Genomic DNA, 25987 nt, shown 5'->3' with positions numbered 1-25987 from the left:
TACCATTGCTTTCTAATCAGTTTTCACTTCAAATTTCCTTAAACAATTTCACTTAAAAATTTATTTCTCGGGCTAGGGACATCGGATTCTGATTCCGGGCATACGCCCAAGTCCCATATTTTCCTACGAACCCTCCGGGACCGTCAAATCACGGGTCCGGGTCCGTTTACCCAAAATATTGACCGAACTCAAATTTATTCATTTTAAAGTCAAGACTTAACATTTTTCACAGAATTTCATATTTAAGCTTTCCGGCTACACGCTCAGACTGCGCACACAAATTGAAGCGACTCTAAATGAGGTTTTTAAGGCCTCGAAAATACATTATGGATCAGAAAACAGGTGATGACCCTTTGGGTTGTCACATTAACAAACAAAGAGAAGGGTTAAGAATGTCGAACCCGTTTTTTGTTGCTGACGTTGTTGTTTTTCTCTTAATTTATTGCTACTTTTGTTTGTTATTTTCTTCTTAATTCATTATTTTGACATTGTGCCTTTTGCCATCCAAGTCAAAAACTGCTGCCTCATGTTGAAGAGCAACAAGAGAATTTTCAGAAATGAAACAAGAGATAGCAAACATGAAAGGCCAAATTGTCCCTTTCTGTATACATGCAATTGTTCTATTGGGAAGTAACTTCTGCTATGGTATTCACGAGAAAGGCATTGGCCATATGAGAATTACCTTCAGACATTACCATACTGGAATTTCCTATAATGAAAACTTCACATTCTTTTTTTCCCAAGGGATATACACCCATGACGTGCAAAATCCCTTGATGACTACAGTTATTTGGATGATTTCCAAGGGATATACACCCATGACGTGCAAAATCCCTTGATAAAATTTTGCCCGTTATAGTATTTCTTTTGCATTTTTGTTGCTTTTGTGACTGGTTGACTGAGACCTAAGCTAATTACATAAATAATTATTCTTCTAAATAAAAATTAAAGAGTGAAAAAATAAATATGTACCAAATTAAAAAGTCAAAGTAGACAATTGGGTGAGAATTTGAGTACATGAATTGGGTGAGAATTTGAGTACAACAATTTATTTTACAATTTCTTATGCTTAGATATAAATTTCTTTATGGAGAATATATAGTTCACAACCAAGCAACTTTTGGCCAAAGGAATAAATGTTGTTCCAGTTTATATTGAAGCGGCAGTATTTGACGCAATTAATCGAATTCCTCTCCGAAGGAACACATCCACTCGTATCCAAACGTTGGTTTGGAATATATATGCACAAAGTTTATTTATTTATTTATTTATTTATTTATATTAATAGACTAATTAAGTTTTTTTAAAAAGGGCATTTTAGTAATTCAACTTTTAACTTTTGGGCTTTCCACTTTTATAGAGTAAAATTCAGTTTACCCCCTTAACCTTTACGGCTTGGGAAACTATACTCCCTTCACATTTTAAATGGGAACGATAACCCCCTTGTACTCAAAAATCAGTTGGAAAAAAAAAACTATTATCATTAAAAATAAAAATTCAGAATAAACCCTCTTTTTGGAGGGAATGGTTTTGGCGCGAGAATATGTTTGGCACTATATTATGGTAATTAGCATAAATTACCGTATTTACTTTTAACTTTTAAGCAAAAGCTTGTGTAACGACCCAACTGATCGTTTTGAGCTTTTGCACTTCGCTCGCCAATTCTTGGGTATGGCTAGCCCCGCGTGATATATTATGACTTATGTAAATCGTCGGTTTTGGTTTTCAGGGTAATCAGAATGAATTTGGAAGAACAGTTCTCAATTTGAAAGGTTTGACCAAGTTTTTGACTTGTTAGTATATGATCTCGTATTGGAATTTTTATGATTTGGTTAGCTCCGTTGGGTGATTTGGGACTTAGAAGCGTGATCGAATGTATTTTGGAGATCCGTGGAAGGTTTAGACTTGAATTGGCGAAATTGGAATTTTGGCGTTTTCCGGTTGATAAGTGAGATTTTGATATAAGGGTCGGAAAGGAATTCCGGAAGTTGGAATAGGTCCGTTGTGTCATTTGTGACGTGTGTGCAAAATTTCAGGTCATTCGGACGAGGTTTAATAGACTTTTTGATCGAAAGCGGAATTTGGAAGTTTTTGGAATTCTTAGGCTTGAATCCGATGCAAATTTGGTGTTTTAATGTTGTTTTGAGCATTTCGAAGGTTAGGACAAGTTTGAATTATGTTATGGGATATGTAGGTATGTTTGGTTGAGGTCCCGAGTGCCTCGGGTGTGTTTCGGATGGTTAACGGATCAATTTTTGGACTTTGGACTTGGCAGATTTTCTAGTATTTTGTTGCAGAGAAATCCTTCTTCACGTTCGCGAGAGGTTCTCGCGTTCGCGAAAGGTTAATGAGAGGGGCAGTCAAGTTGTTCTTCGCGTTCGCGATGTAGGTACCGCGTTCGCGAAGGTGTATGAGTTTAAGGCTGCGCGTTCGCAATTGGTGTTTCGCATTCGCGTAGGGTCGAGCCGTGTGGTCATCGCGTTCGCGTGTGGGCCCTCGCATTCACGAAGGAGCGAATTTGGTCAGTGAAGCTTTGAGCTTCGCGAACGCGAGGGTGATGTTGCGTTCGCGATGAAGAATACCTAGGCAGTCAGTTTATATTTTTAAAATCGAGGGTTTGGTCCATAATTTCGAAATTTCATTAGAGAGCTCGGGAGAAGGTGAACTTTGAGGAGATTTTTAGTGGAGCTATTGGGGTAAGTATTCTTCACTCATATTTGGTTTAATTCCATGATTTAGTCTTGAATTTCATCACTTAATTTGAGAAATTAGAGTGGAAATTGGGGGAAAATGGAAGAAAAGTTTGAGAATTCTTTTGGGGATTTGAATGGACATTTGATGTAGGATTTTGATGATTTTGGTATGTATAGACTCGTGAAAGTGTAAGGATTCTATTGATGTAATTTTTATCGGATTCCGAGACGTGGGCCCGAGGGTCGGGTTTGGCCAATTTCGGAATTTTTGGGATAGATTGAATATTTTCGAATGGGCTTTATTCCCTTAGCATATTTTGATGGTATGAATCTGCTTTTGGCTAGATTTGGAGCATTCAGAGGCCGAGTCGAGAGGCAAAGGCTTCACGGGCTAGAGTTTGGACTGGATTGAGGTAAGTAATGATTGTAAATGTCTCTCCTGAGGGTATGAAACCTCGGACTTCACATCATTGTGCTACTTTGAGGTGACACACACGCCAGATGACGAGCGTGAGGTCGTGCACCGTTGGAGATTGTGACTTAGTCCATCCCATATGATTGTTAAGTCGCGTATTTGATTGTAAACTGTTTGATATCATTGTGTCTGGAAATTATTACCATGTTTTGGGCTGAATACCATATTTGAGCTTCGTGCCAATTGTTTTGGACCCTTAGGGGATTTTTACTACTATTCTTCACTGTTTTTACTTCATATTTGTACTCAGTCATGCTGTATTCTACTGTTTTCATAACTCAGCCATATTTACTCCGTTTTGATATTTTAAAATGATATTTTGGGCTGAGCATCATGTTTTTACTATTGCCCGAGTGGCACGAGAGATTTCTGACTGAGTAAGGTCGACGATCTGTATTGTGAGGATATTATGAGATCGGGATGCGCGCCGCAACAGTGTGGTATACATTATGATTATAAGGCCGAGGGCCTGATTTGTTATGCCACGAGGTGGCTTGATATGAGGCCGAGAGCCTATTTGATTATGCCACGAGATGACTTGATATTGCGCTTGGGCCGTAAGGGGCCCCTCCCGGAGTCTGTACACCCCAGTGAGCGCGGGTACCCTGAGTGAGTGATATATTGATTATGCCACGAGATGACTTGTTATTGCGCTTGGGTCGTAAAGGGCCCATCCCAGAGTCTGTACACCCCCAGTGAGCGCGGGTACCCAGTGTGAGTAATGTGATGTAGCCCGAGGGGCTGTTGTTTGATTCATATTGTTGTCCAAGGGGCGGTTCTTGATTCATGTTATGTCCGAGGGGCTGATTACGAGTGATTGTGATATAGTTCGAGGGGCTAGTTCTGTTGATGATATGCCCGAGGGGCGGTATGTGATACATGTTTTGCCCGAGAGGCTGGTTACGTTTTCTATCAATTTTACTCATTGTCTTATCACTCGTTTGAAACTATTGAAAGTTATTTTAAAAGGGTTTTTTTACTGAAACTGAGCATGATTTTTGAAGTAAATGATTTCTGTACTATGTTGGAAATGTCCTGCTTTTATTGTAGCATTTTGACGTGGTTTACTTGTTTTTCTTACTGCTCAGCTTTCATTTACCTTTATTACTTACTGAGTTGGCGTACTCACATTACTCCCTGCACCTTGTGTGTAGATTCAGGTATTTTTGAACCCGGTAGCGGATGTTGATTACTCAGTGACAGAGTCATCGGAGTTAGCAAGGTAGCTGCCCAATATTAGAATCAGAAGTAGCATTCACTAATTTGTAACTGTATTTATCTAATCTAATGCCTCCGTTATTGAGATACTTGTCATTTTCGTTCACTAGTAAGTATTCTCTAAAGAATGATCATTATATATAATTTGTGTTATGAATATATTATATTATGGATGTTCATTTAGTACTCCGTTGTAAATAAGCTTCCTGAAGAAGCTTATCCATATGGGACTCCGCCGTAAATATATTTATCTATTTAGTACTCTATTGGAAATAAGCTTCCTGAAGAAGCTTATCACTTTGGTACCCGGTTATGGATAAATATTACCCCTGTAGAAGATTATCCATACCGGGTATAATGAGATTATCCTTTCAGTACTCCGTTATGGATAAACATTACCCCTAGTAAAAGATTATCTATACCTGGTACAATGAGCTTATCCTTTCAGTACTCCATTATGGATAAACATTACTCTCAGTAGAAGATTATCCATATCTGGTATAGTAGCAGCTTGCAGTAGCAGCTTACACAACAACTTGCAGTAGCAGCTTACACAACAGCTTCCTTTCTTCTATAAATAGAGGAGATTTCAGTTCATTATATACATTAGTTTGAATCCGAACAATATATCAGTTTCTCTCTATACTTGTCTTTACTTTACAGCCTTTATTTTATAACACGTTATCAACACGAGACTCTACTACTTTGAGCATTAACTTTGAATTTAATTTCTTTTTCAGTCGACGCTCCTTGAGGTGAGTATCGTTTCAGATGTTACACAATTGATAACCAAGGAATAAGCACTCACTTCGTTGAATCCACGGAAAGTTGTTAAAGGTTTATGCGATGGATAAGAAAAGGGTATCATGGGTTGGAAACATATACCACAAATTTGAAGCTGTGTGTTTGAAGATGGAAGAGGCTATGTACCAAGTAAACTTTAATTATCATCGCTTAGCTCGGTTATATGCTACATATATAATATCTATTTTGATATTTGTTTTCATCTTAATTATCTTAATAAAGGATTACAGAGTGGATAACGTTGTTAGATCCACTTAAACTCCAGCAGAGTTTGCAAGAAATATACAACCACCAAAAGTGGTTATATTTTGTATATCTCATTGTAACTAAATTTTATTAACCACCAGAAGTGGTATATGCTTATGACCACCAGAAGTGATAATTTAGGCTTTCTATGGTTACAGTTAAAGATATGCTACATAGATATTCTCTATATTAAATGCACGCCTCGATTTGCTCCTGAAGTAGTAGATATTTTAAAAGAGGTTGAAGCATCACAATTTGATGTGATTAATGCACGTTCAGATAATTATGTTCGATTTCCCGAAGGATGAGAACTTTTCATAATATTAATTCATTCCCTGAAGTGAATGTGACAATATTAATAAGTCATAAATATGAACGCGCTCTTAATGTAAATATATTATGATTCACCTCCAGAAGAGGTAATATGATTGAGAGAATATATACTTAATATTTCGTATTTTAAATTTGCTCTAAAGTAGTAAAACAATCGAAATTTTCTCCTGAAGCAGGAAAATATTATAAAACTGTACTTTTCTGTGCTTAAACAAAATAATGAGCTATTCAAAGTTATTTTTGAAGCACATTTTCATTTCCTGGAGTGAATGAAGAAATACCACAACTCACCTCCTGACGAGGTAGAATAACAAAGAATACAAATATCATTTTTATGGCATAAAGATCATTGCCGCACGTACCTGTTGTACGTAAAACATCTTGGATAATTTTATTAAGTATCATTCTAAGGCAAAAGCATTCTTGTAGAATATTTTCTACTACAACCACATTAATATGTTATGGCTAGTTATCGAGTTCCCCGAAGGAAATAACAACTCATGTATCTTTCCCCGAAGGATGTAATGACTATGTGGTTGCGGATTTGATATGAAATATTCAGATGTTAATGGTGTTTCTCCCTGAAGGAGATATTTATCACAAAGTTGGTGGTAGAAATACTGAAAATCTTAATCTTTTACATTTGTAAATTTAGTATTGTCTTTCTATTGTTCATTTGTTTATAATTTTCTCTCATGACACTAGAAGTGTCCGAGCAATATTTGGTAGTACAAAATTTATCAAAAGCTCATGAAGAGCTAACTGTTTGTCTAGAAGACACATGACACCGATAGTGTCCGATAAATATTAGATTGTGGATAATAAATGAAGGCTCTCGAAGAGCTTGCATACAAATATGTCATTCATATTATATGATTGTGGTCAAAACATATGTTGTAGTAAACCTGAAGTTTATTAATACAAATGACTATCATATTGAGACTACAAATGATTGGAAGATTGATAATCTTCATGTTTTCACAGTCATAGGGGGTAAAATAATATGTATGTGATAAGTTACCCGCCTTATTCTTTAATTTGTACTATATCATGTAGCCACAGTAAATCAGAAGTTTACTAAAGCACATGCCATGATAACTTGAAGTTTTCATTTGCCATTTTTTAATGAGTTATTTGAGAATTCATATAAGCATATACTGAAGAACTAGAAGATTCTTCAGGAATTCTCATGTGCTGCTTGTTCTCATAATAAATTGATTATACCAGCTAAAGTTGGGACTAAGACCCCTGATTCTAAAATATATAAAAGGTGAATATGGGCCCGTTCACCTATCATGTGAACCACTTATAGATGCATATATGAGATGGCTACATGTGAAATTATTGTCAACCTGCAGTTTGGTATTTGGAATTGCTTTTGTCGATTAAGAGCATAATTCCCAGATTATGAAATCAAGACAGTTCATCCTGATAATACTGGTTTATATCCAAGCTGGTTTAGCAGTGAATACCTCCTATTAATGGCTAAACCATTGCTTATGAGAACAAAGCTTCATGTGTTGGTCTAAGATTTTCTAAATTGCATATAGCAACACTTGTATGCATCAGACCAACAATATATGATAAGTCCTCCCTTCACAATTGATTTAGAATCAGAAATCAAATATTTTTATTATCTTTTATTGCGTGGTATATGATTAATTTCTCTACCATAATACACAAAGATATGTTTTCCAAAGATGATTGGGGATATATGTTAGTTTTTCTAACATTTGGGAGATGGAATAAACAACTGAAAAATATGCTATATGAATCGAATTATCATTAATATGATCCTCATTTAGAAGATAATTCAAGTCTAATGCCAGAAGCATTTGCTGATCCAAAATTAAATATCATATTTCAGCTGCAAATGCTCCGATTAAAATTAAAGTCCCTGAAGGATAAAGTTTACTACACGCATGAAGACGGTAAATCGATCGGTTCCAAAGGTAACAATCCTTGAAAAATGATAGGAGCAAATGATCAAAATGATCATAATGAGGAGGAAATGAGCTCTAGAAGAGCCCACGACATAACATTTCATGAAACTCCAGAAGAAGTTCAGGTACCTGAAAATAAAGAAAGTTATGAGATCTCAACAAGTTATGCTGCTTAGGAACCGATACAAAATAATCGTCGACGATATATTTGATACAATATAGTGCACAATATTGTAAAATATTATGAGGATCAGACATGTAGTCCAGGCACTAGGAGATGTCATGCCATTTAAATGCAAGGCATAACCTATATGACTTATTTGATTAAATCTATATAGGATTTAAAATACCTGAAGCATATAATTCAAAGTCTCGAAAAATGTACTCGATTAAATTACAAAGATCTTTGTACGGTTTAAAGCAATCCGGGCGCATGTGGTATAATTGCCTCAGTGAAAATTTGTTGAAAGAACGTTAGATAAATGATATCATTTGTACATATATTTTTATAAAGAAAATATCATCAAAATTTGCTATACTTATTATTTATGTTGATGACATAAATCTTATTGGAACTTCAGAAGAGCTCCAAAAGGGTCTTAAAAATGCTTTTACATAGGCAAAGTATACCCATTAAGTAAATTAATGGATATTCAATCACTTGAAGTGAATAAGGATCCGTTCCAACCTCTAGAAGAGGATGATGAACTCCTTGGTCCTTAAATACTCTATCTCGGTGTAGATGGTGCATTTATTTATCTTTCTAATGCTAACAAAAGTGGTGCAGATCGTATTGCTTATGCAGATGCAGGTTATTTATCCAATCCCTATAAAACTCGATCTCAAACCGGCAAGTAGGAAGTGCATATGATTGAGATCAGTGATTCATTCGGGAAACATGTTGGTTGGAATGTGATAAAAAACCCTCAATATTATACAGAGGCAATATTGCATGCATAGCCCAATTAAAATGAGGATTTATAAAAGGAGATAGAACGAAGAACATTTCACCAGAATTATTCTACACACATGATCTTCAGGGAAATTGTGATATTGATGTGCATCAAATTAGTTCAAGTGACAATCTAGTAGATTGTCTTGACCAACTTCAATTTTTGAGAATATGGTATACAAGATTGGAATGCGGAGATTCAAATATTTGAAATAAGGTTTTCTTCAGGGGGAGTAAAATGTGCGTTGTACTCTTTTTCCCTTACTAAGGTTTTTCCCACAGGGCTTTCCTTATAAGGTTTTTAATGAGGCAACCAGCAATGCGTATTACTAAATATGTGTACTCTTTTTCCTTCACTAAATTTTTTCCTACGGGTTTTTTTCTAGTAAGGTTTTAATAAGGCACATTATCTTTTAATGAACATCCAAGGGGGAGTGTTATGAATATATTATATTATGGATGTTCATTTAGTACTCCGTTGTAAATAAGCTTCCTGAAGAAGCTTATCCATATGGGACTCCGCCGTAAATATGTTTATCTATTTAGTACTCTATTGGAAATAAGTCTCCTGAAGAAGCTTATCACTTTGGTACCCGGTTATGGATAAATATTACCCCCGATAGAAGATTATCCATACCGGGTATAATGAGATTATCCTTTCAGTACTCCGTTATGGATAAACATTACCCCTAGTAAAAGATTATCTATACCTGGTACAATGAGCTTATCCTTTCAGTACTCCGTTATGGATAAACATTACTCTCAGTAGAAGATTATCCATATCTGGTATAGTAGCAGCTTGCAGTAGCAGCTTACACAGTAACTTGCAGTAGCAGCTTACACAACAACTTCCTTTCTTCTATAAATAGAGGAGATTTCAGTTCATTATATACATCAGTTTGAATTCGAACAATATATCAGTTTCTCTCTATACTTGTCTTTACTTTACAGTCTTTATTTTATAGCAATTTACATTAAAGATGAAGTTGTATTGTAGAATTATTAATTGTAACTCCTCCACTTATGTATTGCTGGTAACGTAAAAAAATTTGTTTTGCATGAGATGCTTTAGTTTTAAAGGGTACAACCGTCCATCAACAGTAAAAGGATCTTTTCGTCTTTTACATTTCAATTTGGATGTTCATGCTTTTAAAATAACTAGTTTTAGTGTACGTGCGTTGCACGTTTATTCTGTGCCTATTAATTAACGAATGAATTATTACAATAGCAATTGATGTAGAGGTATATACAACGATCATTTAAATGAAAAAAAATACTTTATCTGAAAATATAATTGTATTGACAAAATTAATTTCTAGGGATAACTTCAAGCTAGAAGAACTTTGGCCATGTTTAAGGGAAAATTTACTTTTTTCAGCTTCTACCACTATTCGAAAGTACCTCAAAACACCTTAACTCTCCAAAATAAGCACATTTAAAAAGAAATATTTATCTTTGACTTCCCAAAAACTTGGCCAAACAGACTGGCTTACTTATTTGGATGTGAGTAATGTGGTGAGAATCGACATTTTTTAATTTGTCTAATTCAATTTGAAGTTTGATCGTCCAATTCGTATAGAGGCGTCAAAAGAACATTAAACAACCTAACTACATTATCTTAACGAATTCATTCTACGAGCTATTGTAGGTTCGATAACTTTGGGAAAAGAAATATATGGACATATAATATAAGTATATAATGTAAATAATTAAAACATTAAATTAAAAGGAAAAAAGAGAGAGGAGAAATTAAAACACAACCCTAAAATTTGTGAATTCTAACCAACCTAATACTGCGTGAATCTTCTTTGATTCAAGTATCATAGTATGGTGTGATACAACATATGAACGAATATATAAGATTCAAGTTCACAACTAAAATATATAGGTAAATCATCAATAACAACAATAAAGAAAGCATCAATTACAACAAGAATATAGTAACACAATAATTTAAAAAAAAAAGGAGAGCGTGAACAAAAGCTCAAACTTCTTATAAACAAATATAGGTAGTAAAAAGTTTATTGTATGTTAACACAAGGTACACATGGAGTTCTTTTGTTTATTAGCTAAGCAAAGAGGTTTAGCTATCCAAGTAATAATGATTCAAAAGTTAAGCCCTATAATTCGAGACATAAACCAGATTTTAGATCAGAAACTTGGAAGAACTATAGAGATCTAAGAGAGGTACTTTGGGAACTTGGAATTTTGTGTATTCACAATCAAATTCATGAATTGCTTGATTTGATGATATTCCTAATATGGAAAAGTCTCCTTAAGGGTGGGTTAGCTTAGTCAATTCGGCCCGAGACGTCGTTCATTGGCAAAACCGTCGTAGGAATTCTGATTTTTCAATAGAAAGGAGGCGAACTGATCAATAAGCAAGAGGCCCTACTTACTACAAATGAATACACCACAAAATCGAACTGCACTTATGCCTCTCCCGCATCAAGCCCCCCCCCCCCATGTAGGGATTCTATATATTTATGTTTGGAGTGCGCGCGTGTGCCTGTGTCATTGAGTAATTTAAAAAAAAAACATCTCATAAATGTTAGTATATGAGAAATTGTGTTTGAGCTATAAAATTAAACACATATGTTCCGAAAAAAAGGATGAATATTGATCCTATATAGTTAACTCAAAGAAGTTGTCCTATAGAGATCCTTCAATTTAAAATCTATTCCTATTTCATAATTTTATCACTTTCTTTTCAGTTTTAGCAAGAATATGTAAGCCTTGAAGATTTAAGAGTTTTTCTAAAATACGTCTTGGATAGTTATTTTCAAGTTCATCCTAAAGACATAAATAGGGTCAATGAATCGAGAGAAAATACTTTTTATTTTTACTTTTTATCTTTGTTCTATTTCAATCAATAAAAAGCACCGCTAAAAGCGTTTTCTTTGAGCGAGCGACATTTCTATCTTATTGGAAATATATTTTAGTAAATAGGATTCTTCTAACTTTCTTTTGAATTGGATATTCTGTACTTAGTAGTTAGTACATGGTAATTAATTATATCTTTTGATCTTATTTTTATTGCTATGATAAAAACATAGTAAATTATTTATAATTTCTTGCCAAATTAAAGATGAAGACAATGTACAACTCTCATCAAATTAAAATTTCAAAAACTTTTTGTATCTTTCATATTTAATCTAAAATGGGAAATATAAGATGTTTCTTTGTTTTTAAACTTTTAAGTTGAGAAAGATTTTCAACTTTTGTTGGTAGAAGGTAATTGTAGAGAGATCGAGGTTATGCCAAATTATTTATACGATAAATTTATTTATAAGGTAATAACTAATTACATCTAAGCATTAATTGGTAGTATATTAGAAATTATTTTTAACTTGCTATCACAAGTTAAACTCACTATAGTTTTAAAAAAAATACTTATATTGTTAGTACATAGCCATGTCACAACCACCAATACATTAAGAAAAATGCTATAAAAAGATGTTGCGTATTTTTTTTTTCTCAACATATAAAAGTTTTTGAGCTAATATAAAATGAAGAAATATGTAACTCAACAAATTTACTTTTTTAATTCTAAATATAACTATATATTTTTGCATGATTAGGAATAGGAGACACAAATTTAACTACATAGAATGGAAAAATAAACGAATGGATAATTAGTATGCGATAAATTTTATATATTTATCGTTTATAGTTGTATTAAGCTTTAACGGATAAATGTATTAATAATTAATTTATTTAGTCTGAACTGATACCAAAATAAGAAAAGAAATGGACAAAAACTTGGGACAAGCAAGATAACTACGTTTCGCGTTCAGAAATTGAAGTTACCTACAAGGAAATAAATTATATTAATATGCTAATATTTAGGACTTTTTTACTTAGTTCAAATAAAGGAATGTTTTGACAAGTACAATTTTAATCAATTTTGAAGTACTACATATTAGAAAAATAACTTAAATTATAATTTTGTCCAAAGTTAAATTTATTTTTAAAGAGTACAAAAGGCGAATAACATTTTACTAACGTGTTTTTAATATAGTATAGATAGATATAGATATATGATATCATATGATATGATTCTTACTATAATATTATTTGCCACATTCTATGTTTCAAAAGGACAAAATGCAAATATTAAAATATTACAGTATGAATGGAGTCCATCGGCCTTATCAGTTGAGAAACCATGGGTACTGCTCAGCAACAATGGGGGTATTCTATTCTTTCTCAAAATTAACTTCTTGCTCAATATTTTGTGAGCGGATACTACGCATCTGTTTCACTTTTTTTTTTCACTTAAGAATGTTTTCATTATATGTATTGATTTACAAGTGGGTAAAGTTTTATCTGTCCAATCCAGTATCTGTTTCTTTGTCAATTTTCATCGACGAATCCATATTTATTCGATCCAACAGCAAGGAATTCCACCCGAGAGCTTCACTTTTAGGTTTTTTTTGTCTATATCTTCTCAATTGGGATTCTCGGGGTCCTCGTCATTTGCACCAAGTCGATGCAAATTTATTCAAACACGTTCATCTGAAGATTTCCTGTGTCTTGCTAGCCTAACATGCCATTTTACTATAAGGTGAAGTGTAATATGTTCATCCAAAATAATACTTGAGTTTCCTTGCGTGAATTTTTTTTATTATTTTGAGGTCATTCATAACATTCATGTAATAGAGAAAATCGTATACTTTGTATATTAAAATTATTATGAGAATTCAATTATTCAAACTTTACTTATCCTACAGAAATTATGGTGGACAAGGTAACATTGGAAATTCATTATGGAGGATTTTTTGGATTGCATCCTGTCTTAAACTATGAAGGAGGAAGGGAAAAGGTACACTCCGTACATAATATAGATCCTGATTGTTTGTCATATATAGAGCTTTTGGCTATAATGAAAGAACTTGGTTATTCTTAAAATTGTCCTATATATTATAATACGCCTAACCAAGATATTGCAGATGGATTGGTGTTGTTAACTTCTGATAAAATGGTATTAGAGATGGTGAAAAACCATAAAAATATTGATACTTTTGAGTTGTATGTTGAGGAGAACTTGACGGATTTTGGAGGAAATGTTGAAGCTGCGGGTGAAATTGGCTCTTATGATGCAGGGGGGTATGGAAATGCTTTGGCGGATAATACACAAGGAGAGGGAGGTGTAGTTGTGTATATGACAAATGAACCAGCTGAAAATAACATTGAAGAGGATAAATCAGTTGAGGATAGTGACTCAGATAGAACATATTCACCCAAGAGCGATGAAGAAAATAATTTTGAAGATGACTTTGAATACTTCGTGGATGGTGATACTCTTAGCGACTCATTTGAAGATATAAATAAACTTTTACAGAATAATCTCAACTCAGGAATTACAAGAGATATTGATGAGCCATATATTGACCACACGGTAATTAAAAATATCCATAATGACTCATATTATGGAAGATCTGATGGTCTATCTGAAGAAGGTGTTCGAAGTGATTCAGAGGACTTAAGTGGTGATGGTGAGACAAAGTGTGATGCTCCTAATAAGGATATTGAATGGTTTAATGAAGAGACTGATATGGAAAATCCAATATTGTTCACAGGTTTGAGTTTTTGTTCAGTTCAACAATTTAGGAAGGCTCTTAGACAACATGCAATAAAGAATGGGTTTGAAGTTGGATTCGAAAAAAATGAAAGTGATAAAGTCATTACACATTGCAAAAGATTGTGTGGATGGAGAATTCATGCTAGCTATTGGAAAAAGACCACTGCGTTTCAGATTAGAACTCTTTATGGAATGCCCCATAGGTGCCCTAGGACATTCAAGAATAAAATTGCCCATTCTACTTGGGTTGCCAAAAGGTTCATGAAGGATCTTCTTGATGCGCCAAACTGGAGCATACAAGGTTTTAGAAGAACTGTAAAGAGAAAATGTGGTGTAATAATCTCTAAAAAGCAAGGGTATAGAGCGAGAAAAACAGCAACTGAGTGGATTAAGGGCAATTTTTATAAGCAATTTCATAGAGTCAGGGATTATTGTGAAATGGTTTTGAAGCAAAATCCAGGTTCTGCAGCATTCTTATGCCTTGACAGATATTCTTTGCAACAACTGTCTTCTTTCAAGAGAGTGTTCATCATATTTTCTGCTTTGAAAGAAGGGTTTATGTCAGGCTGTAGACCTATGATTGGCTTAGATGCATATTTCTTAAAAGGCCCTTTAGGAGGGCAACTTATGGCAGCTATTGCAAGAGATGGGAACAACCAAATGTTTCCATTAGCTATTGCAGTTGTGGAGTCCGAGTGTAAAGAGAGCTGGACATGGTTCCTGGAATCCTTAATAGATCAAATTGGAGTGCCTGAAGAAAAAAGATGGGCTTTCCATAGCTAATATTGTATAATTTACGTCCGTATTCTATACTCTACGTCCGCCCCTGGCAAGGAATGGTTAAACCAGCTATGAAATGGAGTGAAGAACTTCTATGGTACGAAAGTTATTGCCGAGGGAAGAGTGTTGATGCTATTGTGTACAGGTTGACTATTGCTGCAGCTATCTATCATATATGGTAGGAAAAGAACCAAGTGATCTTCCAGAACAAGCAGCGACAATCAAAAGCAATTATCAAGATGATCATTCAACAAAACATAAATACAATCCACCAAACTGGAAAAAGATAAAAGATGACATCGGAATAGACAACACTTCTTTTCAGAAATTTAGTTATTTTGGATATAAAAATTTATTAGGCTATAATGATTGTAAACTATTTATTTGGGTTGTATATTTGCATAAGAATCCCCAAAATAATAAGGTTATAATAAGAAGCCTTCTTTTTTATCATCCCATAGGCCCATTATGTGTGAGGATTCGAGATATGGTTCATGTCTGTTTGTTTAGACACTCTTGACCCATCACGACTCTGGCTAAGGATTACCGGGGATTTGCATCTATATCGTTTTTTGGGTCACGTTTTAACTTGTGCCCGCTTTGCAAAAAAAATTGCAAGCATACCCACTTTTTCCGCGTAACTTCATCATACGGGGCTAAAGTAGCAAAAGCAACCACACAAAACTTCAGCATTCTAGTAGACGGGCCTGAAGTAGCAAATGTGCTGAAGTTTTTGTTTGTAATTGCTGAACTTAAGCATAGTAGCTGAAGTTTTGTTCTCTATTTGCTGAAGTTTTTGTTTGTAATTGCTGAACTTTAGTAGCTGAAATTTTATTCTCTATTTGTTGAAGTTTTTATTTGTAATTGCACTAAACAAGCTAGAGTTTTTTTTTGTCTTGGATTCATTAGTTTTGTCATTAAGTTTTTTCAAAAACTTCAGCAGAAGATGCTGAAGTTATTTAGTTCATTTATACAAACATCAACACTAAATAAGCTGAAGTTTTTTTTGTCCTGGATAAGTTTTTTCAAAAACTTCAGCAGAAGATGCTGAAGTTATTTAGTTCATTTGTAAAAACTTTAGCACTAAAGCTGAAGTTTTTTTGTCCCGAATTCATTAGTTTTGTCATAAAGTTTTTTCAAAAACTTCAGCAGAAGATGCTGAAGTTATTTAGTTCATTTGTAAAAATTTCAGCACTATATAAGCTGAAGTTTTTGAAAAAGCTTCTAACATACTAGATAAATAATCAGATTGCCAACAATATCAAAATCATAAATTTTGGAAACAATAAATGTGAAAAGAACAAAATTATCATTGTCTACTAACTTACACACGTGGAAATATTCACAAATTATTGTCTACTAACTTACGTAATTATTTATAATTTATTTTTAGATAATCTAATAAACATATTTATGGCAATCATCCCATGAACTGAAGTTTCATAGCAGCACCAATAGCAGCAGAAGAAAGAAGAAGAAGAAGAAGAAAACGAAGGAGGAGAATGAGGATGAGAAAGGGGTTGAAGTTGTTTAAAAAGTGAGTACAAGTTAAAACTTTAAAAAAAATAGGTATATGTTAAATGGGAGCAACCAAATAGGGCTCCCCGTGCAATTTTCACGGGATTACTTGGTTTCTGATTATAGTAAAAGTTACTTTGACTCTTTTTTTGACTTTGACTTAATTCAGTAATTTTGGAATAATTGATTTTGAAGTATCCCCACAGATAATTAAAGCACAAGAAGTTATATCAAACCAAAAAAAAAAAAAAGAACTAAGTAATACTAGATAGTCCTTTACAATGTTTTTTTTTAATAGATAATTTACCTAGTTATACTATATTAGAAATATATTTACTCCCGCTAGAGATGTTTTAATTTTATTATAATTTTATATATAATTTACCAATTATACAAAATAATATATTTTCATCATTGTGCTTTCGTTCTCGTTACCCATTAAATTTTTTTTTAGTTTATTATCTTACTTTAACATCTACTCTTTGTTTAATCTTTCTTACCTACAAAGCAATTCTTAGTTTTACAATTTCGGTTATTTCATCTACTTTTTACTATATTCTTGTGTTTCTGGCTTCTCTTCAGTGAAAATATACATCCCTTGGGTTCATGCTGTTTGGTGTTATAGCCATGGAAGCTTCTAAGAGAAGCATGGATCCAAGAGGGAAGATCGTTGATTTTTTTGTTTTAGAATCAATAAACTAAAGAGTATTAATCAGAAGCGAGCAAGTTGAATTAGAAACCTGTTAATTCATTTAAAACTCCATTGTCAATCATTAAAAAACTTCTAAGTTTTAAATTCGAAAATCGAAATTTGCAAAATTATTATTTGTTTGGATTGAGTGTTGTTGCAAATGATTGCGAATATCCTTTGGAGTTTATATCTCAATTATGAGAAAATTTAGTGAAGATTCAAGTATTAGTTTGGTTGAAATTTCAGATTAAAACTTGAAGAAGAACCCATAAATAAATTGTATATATTTTGTAGGGAATACAAACAATATATAAAGTATATACAACTAACCTAATTGTATATAAGTTGTAAACCCATAAATAAATTGTATATGTTTTGTAGGGTATACAAACAATATACAAAGTATATACAACTAACCTAATTATATATAAGTTGTACATACGTTGTATGTAAACTGTAGTTTTTTACCGGATTTTATACTATAAAAAAAATTGTATCAAGTTACATATAAGTTACTCCCTTCGTATAACAATTTATGTGAACCTATTTCCTTTTTGGTCCGTGCCAAAAAGAATGACCCTTTTCCTTATTTGGAAACAATTTACTTTTATGCAATGATTTATAGCCACACAAAATATATGTGCCTCATTTTACACCACAAGTTCAAAAATCTTCTCTCTTTTCTTAAACTCCGTACCCAGTCAAATGAGTTCACATAAATTGAAACGGAGGGTGACCGACTTCCGTGAAACAAAAAATTTCTATTCAAGTTGTCTATAATTGTAGCTTTTGACTGGATTTTGTAAAAGACTTTAGTTACTTTCTGTAAATAGAAAATCCTAGATAAAACTCGAAGAAAAACACTACTTTAATAAGTTTAAAATTTCATATATATGAAAAGATCCCTTTTAATGTCTTCACATTATTTTCCTCCCAGAAAAGAAAGCACTTGAAGATATAGTAATAAGTTCTTTAGTACATTATTATTTTGCAAATTCTAGTTTTGAATCAATTTACACGGATGTACACAAGTTGAAGAGAATGGAACGTACAGTACGTTTTGCAGTATGACTTTGATTAGCTTGTAGATTAAATTAACTAGTTGAAGTTCCAAATCACTTTATACAAAGTCTTAATACTAACTGCATCACGTCACTTCACGTGGAGACAAAATAAGCTTACAACAAGAAGTTCCATCCAATCGTTTGCTTGCAGATGTCAAAGCTAAATCACAGTGGACTCCAAATTAAGTTGAAAATGTGGATGCTAACAATCCCAGTGTGTATTTGAGAAGTATCGAGTATACCGGAAGAAAATAAGTACAGACAGCTATAATTCTAACTCATCTTACATGTTCAAGAAGTTAGTTAAGTTAGTTGAAAATCAGTACAGAGTTAGTTACACGGTTGCAATTAGTAGCAGTGCTCGCTTATGTAGATCTTTGATTCTCTATATATACATGTAGCTATTGTAAATGCCTAATTTTTGCTTTCCTTTTTATTCTACATTATATTTTTCTTTTAGGATTATTATGTGTGTATTTGTAGGTTTTTGAATAAGACTTTAGTTTAACTAGTCGTTAAGGGGAGAAATTCAAAAATAGCCATAGTTTCAAAAGTTAATGAAATTTAGCTACTTTTCATGTAAAAATAAATTTGAACGAAAACACTGTTCAAAATCCGGAAAATACTCCAGCATAATATACTGGAATTACTGGAGTTCCAGTATACTGGAACTCCAGTATAATGGAGTTCCAGCATAATATACTGGAGTTCCAGTATGATATACCGGTCCAGCATAATATGCTGGAAGTTCATACACATGTGCTCCAATCTCCAGTATAATATGCTAGAACTTTCCGCGTATTGGATTTTCAGCATAATATGCTGGAAGTTCATATACAGGTGCACTAATCTCCCGTATATTATGCTGGACCGGTCCCTATTGCAGCAAAATAGTGACTATTTTTCAATGACCTTGCAAACGCTAGCTATTTTTGAATGACCAGTCCAAAAACTGGCTAGCCCGTACTATTTTTACGTTGTTAAGGGGTTAAAGGGATTGGACCTTTTTTATTCTTCATCCAAATTGAGCCAAAATTTCAGGCGAATCGGCTTGACCCAGTCCAAGATATACTGAGATCAAATGGCATAGTTTCATATTGAAACTACGTCGTTTCATTTAGTGATCTCAAGATTTGATCTCGTTCATTTATCTAGCTTCGATCCATTGGCTCTCATTCATCCCAATCTTCGGTATATAAACCCCAAAACCCAGAATTTTTGCCCTATTTAGACCTAACCCCAACCCTAAACTCCTTTCTTCTCTCTTCTCCCTCACCTTTCAGCCTCCACCTCTGCCTCGCCGCCAACCGTTAGCCAATCATCCCCAAACTTTAACTCCCCCCAATCTCAACCCTCTCTTTCTATATCTAAACACCAAATCCCTGAAAACACCCACAATCTCATCAAATCTACCAAAATCCGAAAAAAACCCTAGCTACCGCCACCTAAAATGCGGCAAGATCTAACCTTCCATACCACGTTCCATATATAAACGGATAGAGCTCATTGAGATCTATCCTTTCCTACCCATTTCACCCCCAAAATTCCCCCCACCACCGACTCGACCAACTCACTGCTGCCTGATCTCGCCCAAACTCACACCACAATTAGGTAGTGAGGCGATCGAAGCAATAATAAATTCCAACACAGGTCGGGATCGATTCCTCAGGGAGTTAGATATGAGATTAGGTATGTAACTAGAGTAAATGTATGGTGTGCCTTAGATTGCACTTCCACATATTCATTGGTTATTTCTATTTCTACTTTTATCTAATGATTGCAACTACTAAATTAGAAGATAATGCTTTTGGTTTTGAGTGTTTTTCAAATGATAAAGGAATCTAGGGTCGTGACTTCCACCTAGGTGGCTACCTAATGAGTTGTAAACTATAGGGCAAGTTTGATTAATCAGGATCGTGGTATAGCAATCACACACAATTGCTCACTCTATACCTCTTGGTAGTTTGAGTGATTTTGCCCAATTTGGCTTTCTCAAGCCCAAATGAGTATTGCACAAATCAAGTGATGTATGCTCAAGTCGGGTCTTACTATCTTTAGGTTTGACCCTTTAATTGGGGCTATCAATTTCTTGAGTTCACCCCAATTCCTTGTTAGCCAAGCTTTCCTAAACCTAGTCTCTCTTTCTCAAGCAAAGACTAGATCAATTAGGCATGAATCAATGTTTGCAACCATTAATTCTAGAATTTAAGCATAAACAAGGCTAAATATCACTAACCCAATCACAAACAAGCCCTAAAATTAAATACCCATTAAGTACCACACACTAGGGTTGAGCCACAACCCTACCTAAAGATTTAACTACTCATAAAAAATGAAGAAATGCAAGAAGAAATTAAGATAGAGTGCATAATCATTGATTAAACAAAGAAAATTTACTGTTAAGAAGTCAATCTAGTACAAAATTACTCAAAAAAGTAAAGAAAATCGTTCAGGTGCACCTCTGTAAACTAAACTTAACCTAAAAATGATAAAAAATTCTATTTATACTAAGCTGAAAATATCTGACAAAATGCCCCTACGAAGGTTGTACGACCGCATAATTCTGGTGCGGTCAGCACAATGAGCTACTACGGCCACACAATTGTCGTGCGGTCCGCATTCTTGGGAACTTGGGCTTGGAACTTGGGGTCTTTTGTGGTCCGTATAAAAATGGGTGCGGCCGCACAAAAGTGATGTGGTCCGCACTCCTTTACTTTCCAGCTCTCTGAATCTCAACCCAACAGTCCGCATAATAATGGATGCATCTGCACTTGACCTCCTGTGGCCGCACAATTTCAGTGCAGTCCGCACTCCCTAAGCTGGCCAAAAACCACTCTCTGAATCTTCATTCTGCGGCCGCACTAGAATTGTTCGGTCCACATTGCTAGCTCTTTTGCCCTGTTTTAGTTCTTATTCACTTTAGACTTCTTTATGAGTTGATTTTAACTTCTTTGGGTCGTTTCCTATTATTCCTGTAAGTAAGCACATTTTATTAGTTTTCGGGAATGCCTTTAAGCTTTTTTGAGCTAAAACGCAAGTAAAAGAGAGCAAACAAGCGGTCGAAATCCCTACTTATCACCTCCTCACACCATATGACCACCCTGCTGTCATCCACCACCACTGCTTCACCACCTACACCAACCTCTGTAACTCGTCTTCTGTCATATACACGACCCCACAACTCTATTTTCTCCTTGACATAATTTGGAATTAATTTCGGTATGTTGGAATTCCTTTTTTCAACAAATGCCATCGAGAAAACAGTGCTCGATGAGTCGATTTGCTACGGATCATGTTGTCTTTGAGATTTGAGGGCAGCCGTTTGGATCGTTCGGGACAATCCTTAAATCTTTTTTATTTGTCTTTTAGCTTCTGAGTTTTGCTTTTTAGTTTTTGGTTTTGTTTGTCTATTTTTGATCGATAATATGATTGTTGATTGGCCGTCTCTGTTTAGCAAAGTTGATTGATTAGATTGTCATCGACCAAATTGATTTTAGTGTCATCGAATCGTCTACTTAGTTAGTCGATTGTTTAGTTGCTGAATGTCATTGTCCGATTGATAACGATGCTCGTCTAATTTCTATTTTGAGCACTAGCTTGTGAAATTCAGTTGTTGTTCCATGTTAGTTTGCACAAATCAAATATATTCTAATCTAGTTTGTTTGAATGCTTAGTTCGATTACATTTTGAGTCTTGTTTGTGCTTTGCTAATTCGTAGTTGGTTAGAGTTTGAGTGTATAAGCTGAATTTCAGTCATATGTGGATAAAAGATGTGTACTTGAGTTTAAAGTGCATGGTTGTTTGGTATTTTACTGTTTAAGCATGCTGAAAAATACAACTACTTTGCTTTGTCAGCTTTTTGGTGAAAAGAGGACTATTTTGGCACACAAAAGTTAGTCCTTTTGGACAGATTTTTGGTGAACCAAAATCTATCTAAAAGGACTTATTTTTCCTACGTAAAGAAGTTATTATTTCACACTTGGACACTCTATTATACATATACTTAGAACACACATCTTTTACACTCTAAAAAAACAAAACTTGAGAGAAAAATCAGCAGCTGAACATCCAAATGTAAGCTGAAAAACTGAAAGCTTGTGAGTTGTTTCTTCCTTTCCTAAGTCGTTGAGTTTTTGGTTTGAGTTTATGGTTCGCATAGGGTTTAAAAGATTGTTGTTGCTTGGATGTTCTGTTGCTATTTTTTTCTTTGTTGTTGAAAGTTTGCTGTATTCGTTCGTTGGCTTTTATGGAGTTCTATATTTGTTATAGTTTGATGTTTAACCATTCAGGCAACTTTTAATCTGTTGTAATGCAGATTTTTCAATGTCAAGTGTTGAAGATATAAAATTATTTCTGTTATTTGAGCATGCTTGAGGAGACCTAACGATGGAATAAATATTTAAATGCCGCATGTATGTCTCAAATGTATAGAATCCGGGATAAATTTTTTAAAACTTCAATCTTTCTTTACAAATTAGCTGAAATAGTATCTCGTTAGTCTTTGTTTTAAGAATAGTGTATTGCAAGTTTATGGGCTCTTTAAGTTTGATCCTCTTTAATGATTGTTGGAATCTATACTGTTGGTTCAAAGCAGAAGTGATACATTTTCAAATAGGAGGATATGTAATAATAAAAGTAACTTTTTATTTTTATTTTATTACAACTAAGTTGTAAAAGCATTTTTATATTTGTTCTAGTAAGATACTCTTCACATTAAATCTAAAAAAAGATCTTGATGACTCGATTAGAGAGAGAATATCTTCCTTCTCTCTAAAATACCCCATATGCACATTAACTCCTCATCCTTAACTCACCTTAGGCATCTATAGATTCCGATCAAGTTCTTTTCCAAATCCCCCCAAAACCCCCTAACACTGCCATCGACTGTCACAAAAATCAGGAAAATGGTTTGGAAACTCCAAAAGTCCCCCCAATCCTAACAATTCCTTCTTTCAAGGATACCCTCCTAAAGCAAGAAAATACCATTAATATTACTACAGACCCTTCCACACCCTGAATTACTTGTTCTGACATGGACATTGAAGGCTGTCTCATGCTTTCCCCATCCAAAAATGACAACAACAAACTTCCGATTACAATACCAATATTCCTGGAAGATAAGCAAAGAATCTACCTTCCATGGAGATTCTCATTAATCATAAAACTTCAAGGGAAAAGAATCCTTCATCAATTATTAAAACGGAAAATCCAGGAACTATGGAAAATAAACGAAAATCCTCTAATAGACCTTGGTAATGATTATTTCACAGTTAAGTTACAAAAAGAAGAAAATATGAACCAAATTCTTGAAAAAGGTATGTACTTCATATTTGGTTACTTTCTATCAGTTCAAAGATGGCAATCAAATTTTGTTGCCATTGAGGCAGTCCAAAACTTCACAACTGTCTGGACACGACTACCACAACTCCCTACTAAATTTTATGATGGACAAATTCTACAAAGGATTGGGGGAGCCATAGAGAGGCTTTTAAAAGTAGATGCATACACTTCATCTTCCTTAAGGGGAAGGAATGCTAGATTATACATAGAACTCCCAATGGAAGAACCAATTATCAAGTTTATCTACATTAGTTCGCATAAGCAACAGATCCACTACGAGGTAGAACAACACCTATGTAAGCTATGTGGGAGATTGGGCCATGGAGCAAAGGATTGTCCTCACAAATTGGACAATGCTACTCAAAACACTATCACTCAGTTAGAGACACCAAATGTTAAAAATAGTAGCAACAACCCAGCACAAGATGACAACTGGCATACAGTGCCTTTCACGACAAAAAGAAATCAAACCAAGAGGCAAGCACCAACAGGACATCAAACAGGTAGCAAACACCCAAGTCCAGGTATAAAAGTCAAATTATTGTACGCTGCCACAGGTAAGTACATTGATACTCAAAAACTAAAATACATTTCAAAGGATCCTAGCAAGGGAAGGTACAATCTCTCCCCTACGAACACTGTCCCCGTTGAATCTCCTATAAACAACAATGCTTGTAATCATATAGAAACTCAAAACCACTTCTCTCAACTACACCTAGAAAACCAACATACAGTTTTGGAAAAAACAACTCCCAATACTATCTATAATACCACTACTAACGCATGCATGAACTCCCTACAAAAAATTAACCCGGTCATGCACCCCTAGACCCACTAGAAGACAAATGCTTAATCACTAACGTCCAAACGGACTACTCTACTAATCCTAATAACAATTATCTCCAAAATACTAATGATCACTCTAAAACTCTTATTACAAATGCTAACCAATCTGACTAAAGCTCAACACTAAATGCCAAGAATTACATGGCTTCTCAAGAACAAAACACCCTACAAATGTCCCCAACGGACTGCCACGTGGCTAACGAATCCCATGCAAAATGTCCTATTAAGCCATGCATGCTAACCCTCTCAAAGAGCATGCAAATAGGTATCATCATTCCCTCTCCTCAGCCTCTATCTACATTAAATCTAAACCCCAAACCCTCCCAAGATGCCTAGAATCCCACTCAATCCTCGGAGAAGATTCAGGCTAATCCAAATCTTAAGAAATCATCGAGCTCAAATGATGGCCAACCTCCCTCCTTTTCCTCCTCAACTCCCAAACATCCCAGTGATCTATGCACAACCCCCAATACCCCAGGACCATCACCCAACGTCATGGATTGAGTTGAGACTGATGGGGAGAGCCTTTTCTCTCCAACTCACCATCAATGGCCAGGAAACAATAATTCTGGTTCAAAATCCTCAATTCCTAGCCCAGCTAATCTCCGAGGGTCTACACCTAGCTATGAATAACTACTGGAACCACATATGGGTCAACAATATACTACAACCCCTAGCTTCAGGAATGAACAATAATTTGGCCCAAGCAATGAGAGCTCAATGGAACCTTCCTCCTCCATACCAACAGAATCCATACCTTCCTCAGAATATGATGTTGGACCTCCCCTTCTTCCCCCCTCAGGAGCTCACTGCATTCAATCCCATTCTGATGCACTAGGATCAGAATGCCATGCAGGTTCAAGAACTAGTAAACCTAGGAAATATGGGGCAGCAGGAACCTCAAGCTCCGATCCCTCAGGAGATGGGAAACCCTATGGAGGAAGAAGGGCCAGAGCCAATCGATCTAATAGGGGAATCAATGGTGGAATTCTCAAGCCTAAACGAAGTCAAAGTTTTTCTATTTCTGGAAATGCAGGAGAAAAGACATATTCTAGCTTGTCCACTTTCACTCTTCAAATGCACCATGGACATTCGTCCACCTCAAGACCCAACAGTAGGCAAATTAACAATGATTCTGGTTCCCAGTCTAAGAAGGAACCCAATCATCCCAGATCCCACCCAACAACCTCAGAATCCATTAATGAATCAACCTAAAAATTTCATAATCTAGAACAATAGGGGAGGAAACAATGAAGACTTTAGGAGAAACTTCCATGACATGATCAACACTCATCACCCATGCATGGTCACTCTATTGGTGACTAGAATATATAGTCATGGCTGTCTTATGAATGAGTTTGGATTCACGAACATGATTGAGGTTCCAGCGGAAGGGCAATCTGGTGGTATGGTTGTCCTATGAGATACAAGCTTAGTGAACGTTAGCAACTTTGTGAGGAGGAACAATGAGATCCACGCTATGATTGAGGTATCCCCTAT

General features: G+C 34.8%; 2 protein-coding genes across 3 annotated transcripts; both read left to right on the top strand.

Annotated features, from left to right (window-relative positions):
- The first annotated feature begins 12772 nt into the window (after positions 1-12772).
- LOC104210583 (uncharacterized) lies at positions 12773-15481 on the top strand. Of its 2 annotated transcripts, none has more exons than XM_009759511.2 (2): positions 12773-12858; positions 13398-15481. In XM_009759511.2, exon 2 carries the CDS (start codon positions 13646-13648, stop codon positions 15029-15031), a length of 1386 nt encoding a protein of 461 aa, XP_009757813.1. In that variant the 5' UTR covers positions 12773-12858; positions 13398-13645; the 3' UTR covers positions 15032-15481. The 2 variants fall into 2 exon arrangements, with proteins under 2 accessions (XP_009757813.1, XP_009757812.1); XM_009759510.2 differs by having other exon boundaries at positions 12773-13231.
- A 7852-nt stretch (positions 15482-23333) lies between these two features.
- LOC138887753 (uncharacterized) lies at positions 23334-25702 on the top strand. The gene is made up of 2 exons (XM_070169533.1): positions 23334-24198; positions 25326-25702. Exons 1-2 carry the CDS (start codon positions 23334-23336, stop codon positions 25700-25702), a joined length of 1242 nt encoding a protein of 413 aa, XP_070025634.1.
- The last annotated feature ends 285 nt before the right edge of the window (positions 25703-25987 follow it).

The sequence above is a fragment of the Nicotiana sylvestris genome, chromosome 3 (assembly GCF_000393655.2).
Source record: "Nicotiana sylvestris chromosome 3, ASM39365v2, whole genome shotgun sequence".
NCBI classification, from domain to species: Eukaryota; Viridiplantae; Streptophyta; class Magnoliopsida; order Solanales; family Solanaceae; genus Nicotiana; species Nicotiana sylvestris.
This window is presented reverse-complemented; position numbering and strand designations above follow the sequence as displayed.

What these genes read in the sequence shown, in the direction of transcription:
- LOC104210583 (XM_009759511.2), top strand. Translation starts at nt 13,646, where the DNA reads ATGGTATTAGAGATGGTGAAAAACCATAAAAATATTGATACTTTTGAG.
- LOC138887753 (XM_070169533.1), top strand. Translation starts at nt 23,334, where the DNA reads ATGGACATTGAAGGCTGTCTCATGCTTTCCCCATCCAAAAATGACAAC. An exon ending in ATTATTGTACGCTGCCACAG is followed by an intron (nt 24,199 to 25,325) that starts GTAAGTACATTG and finishes CTGATGCACTAG; the next exon opens with GATCAGAATGCCATGCAGGT.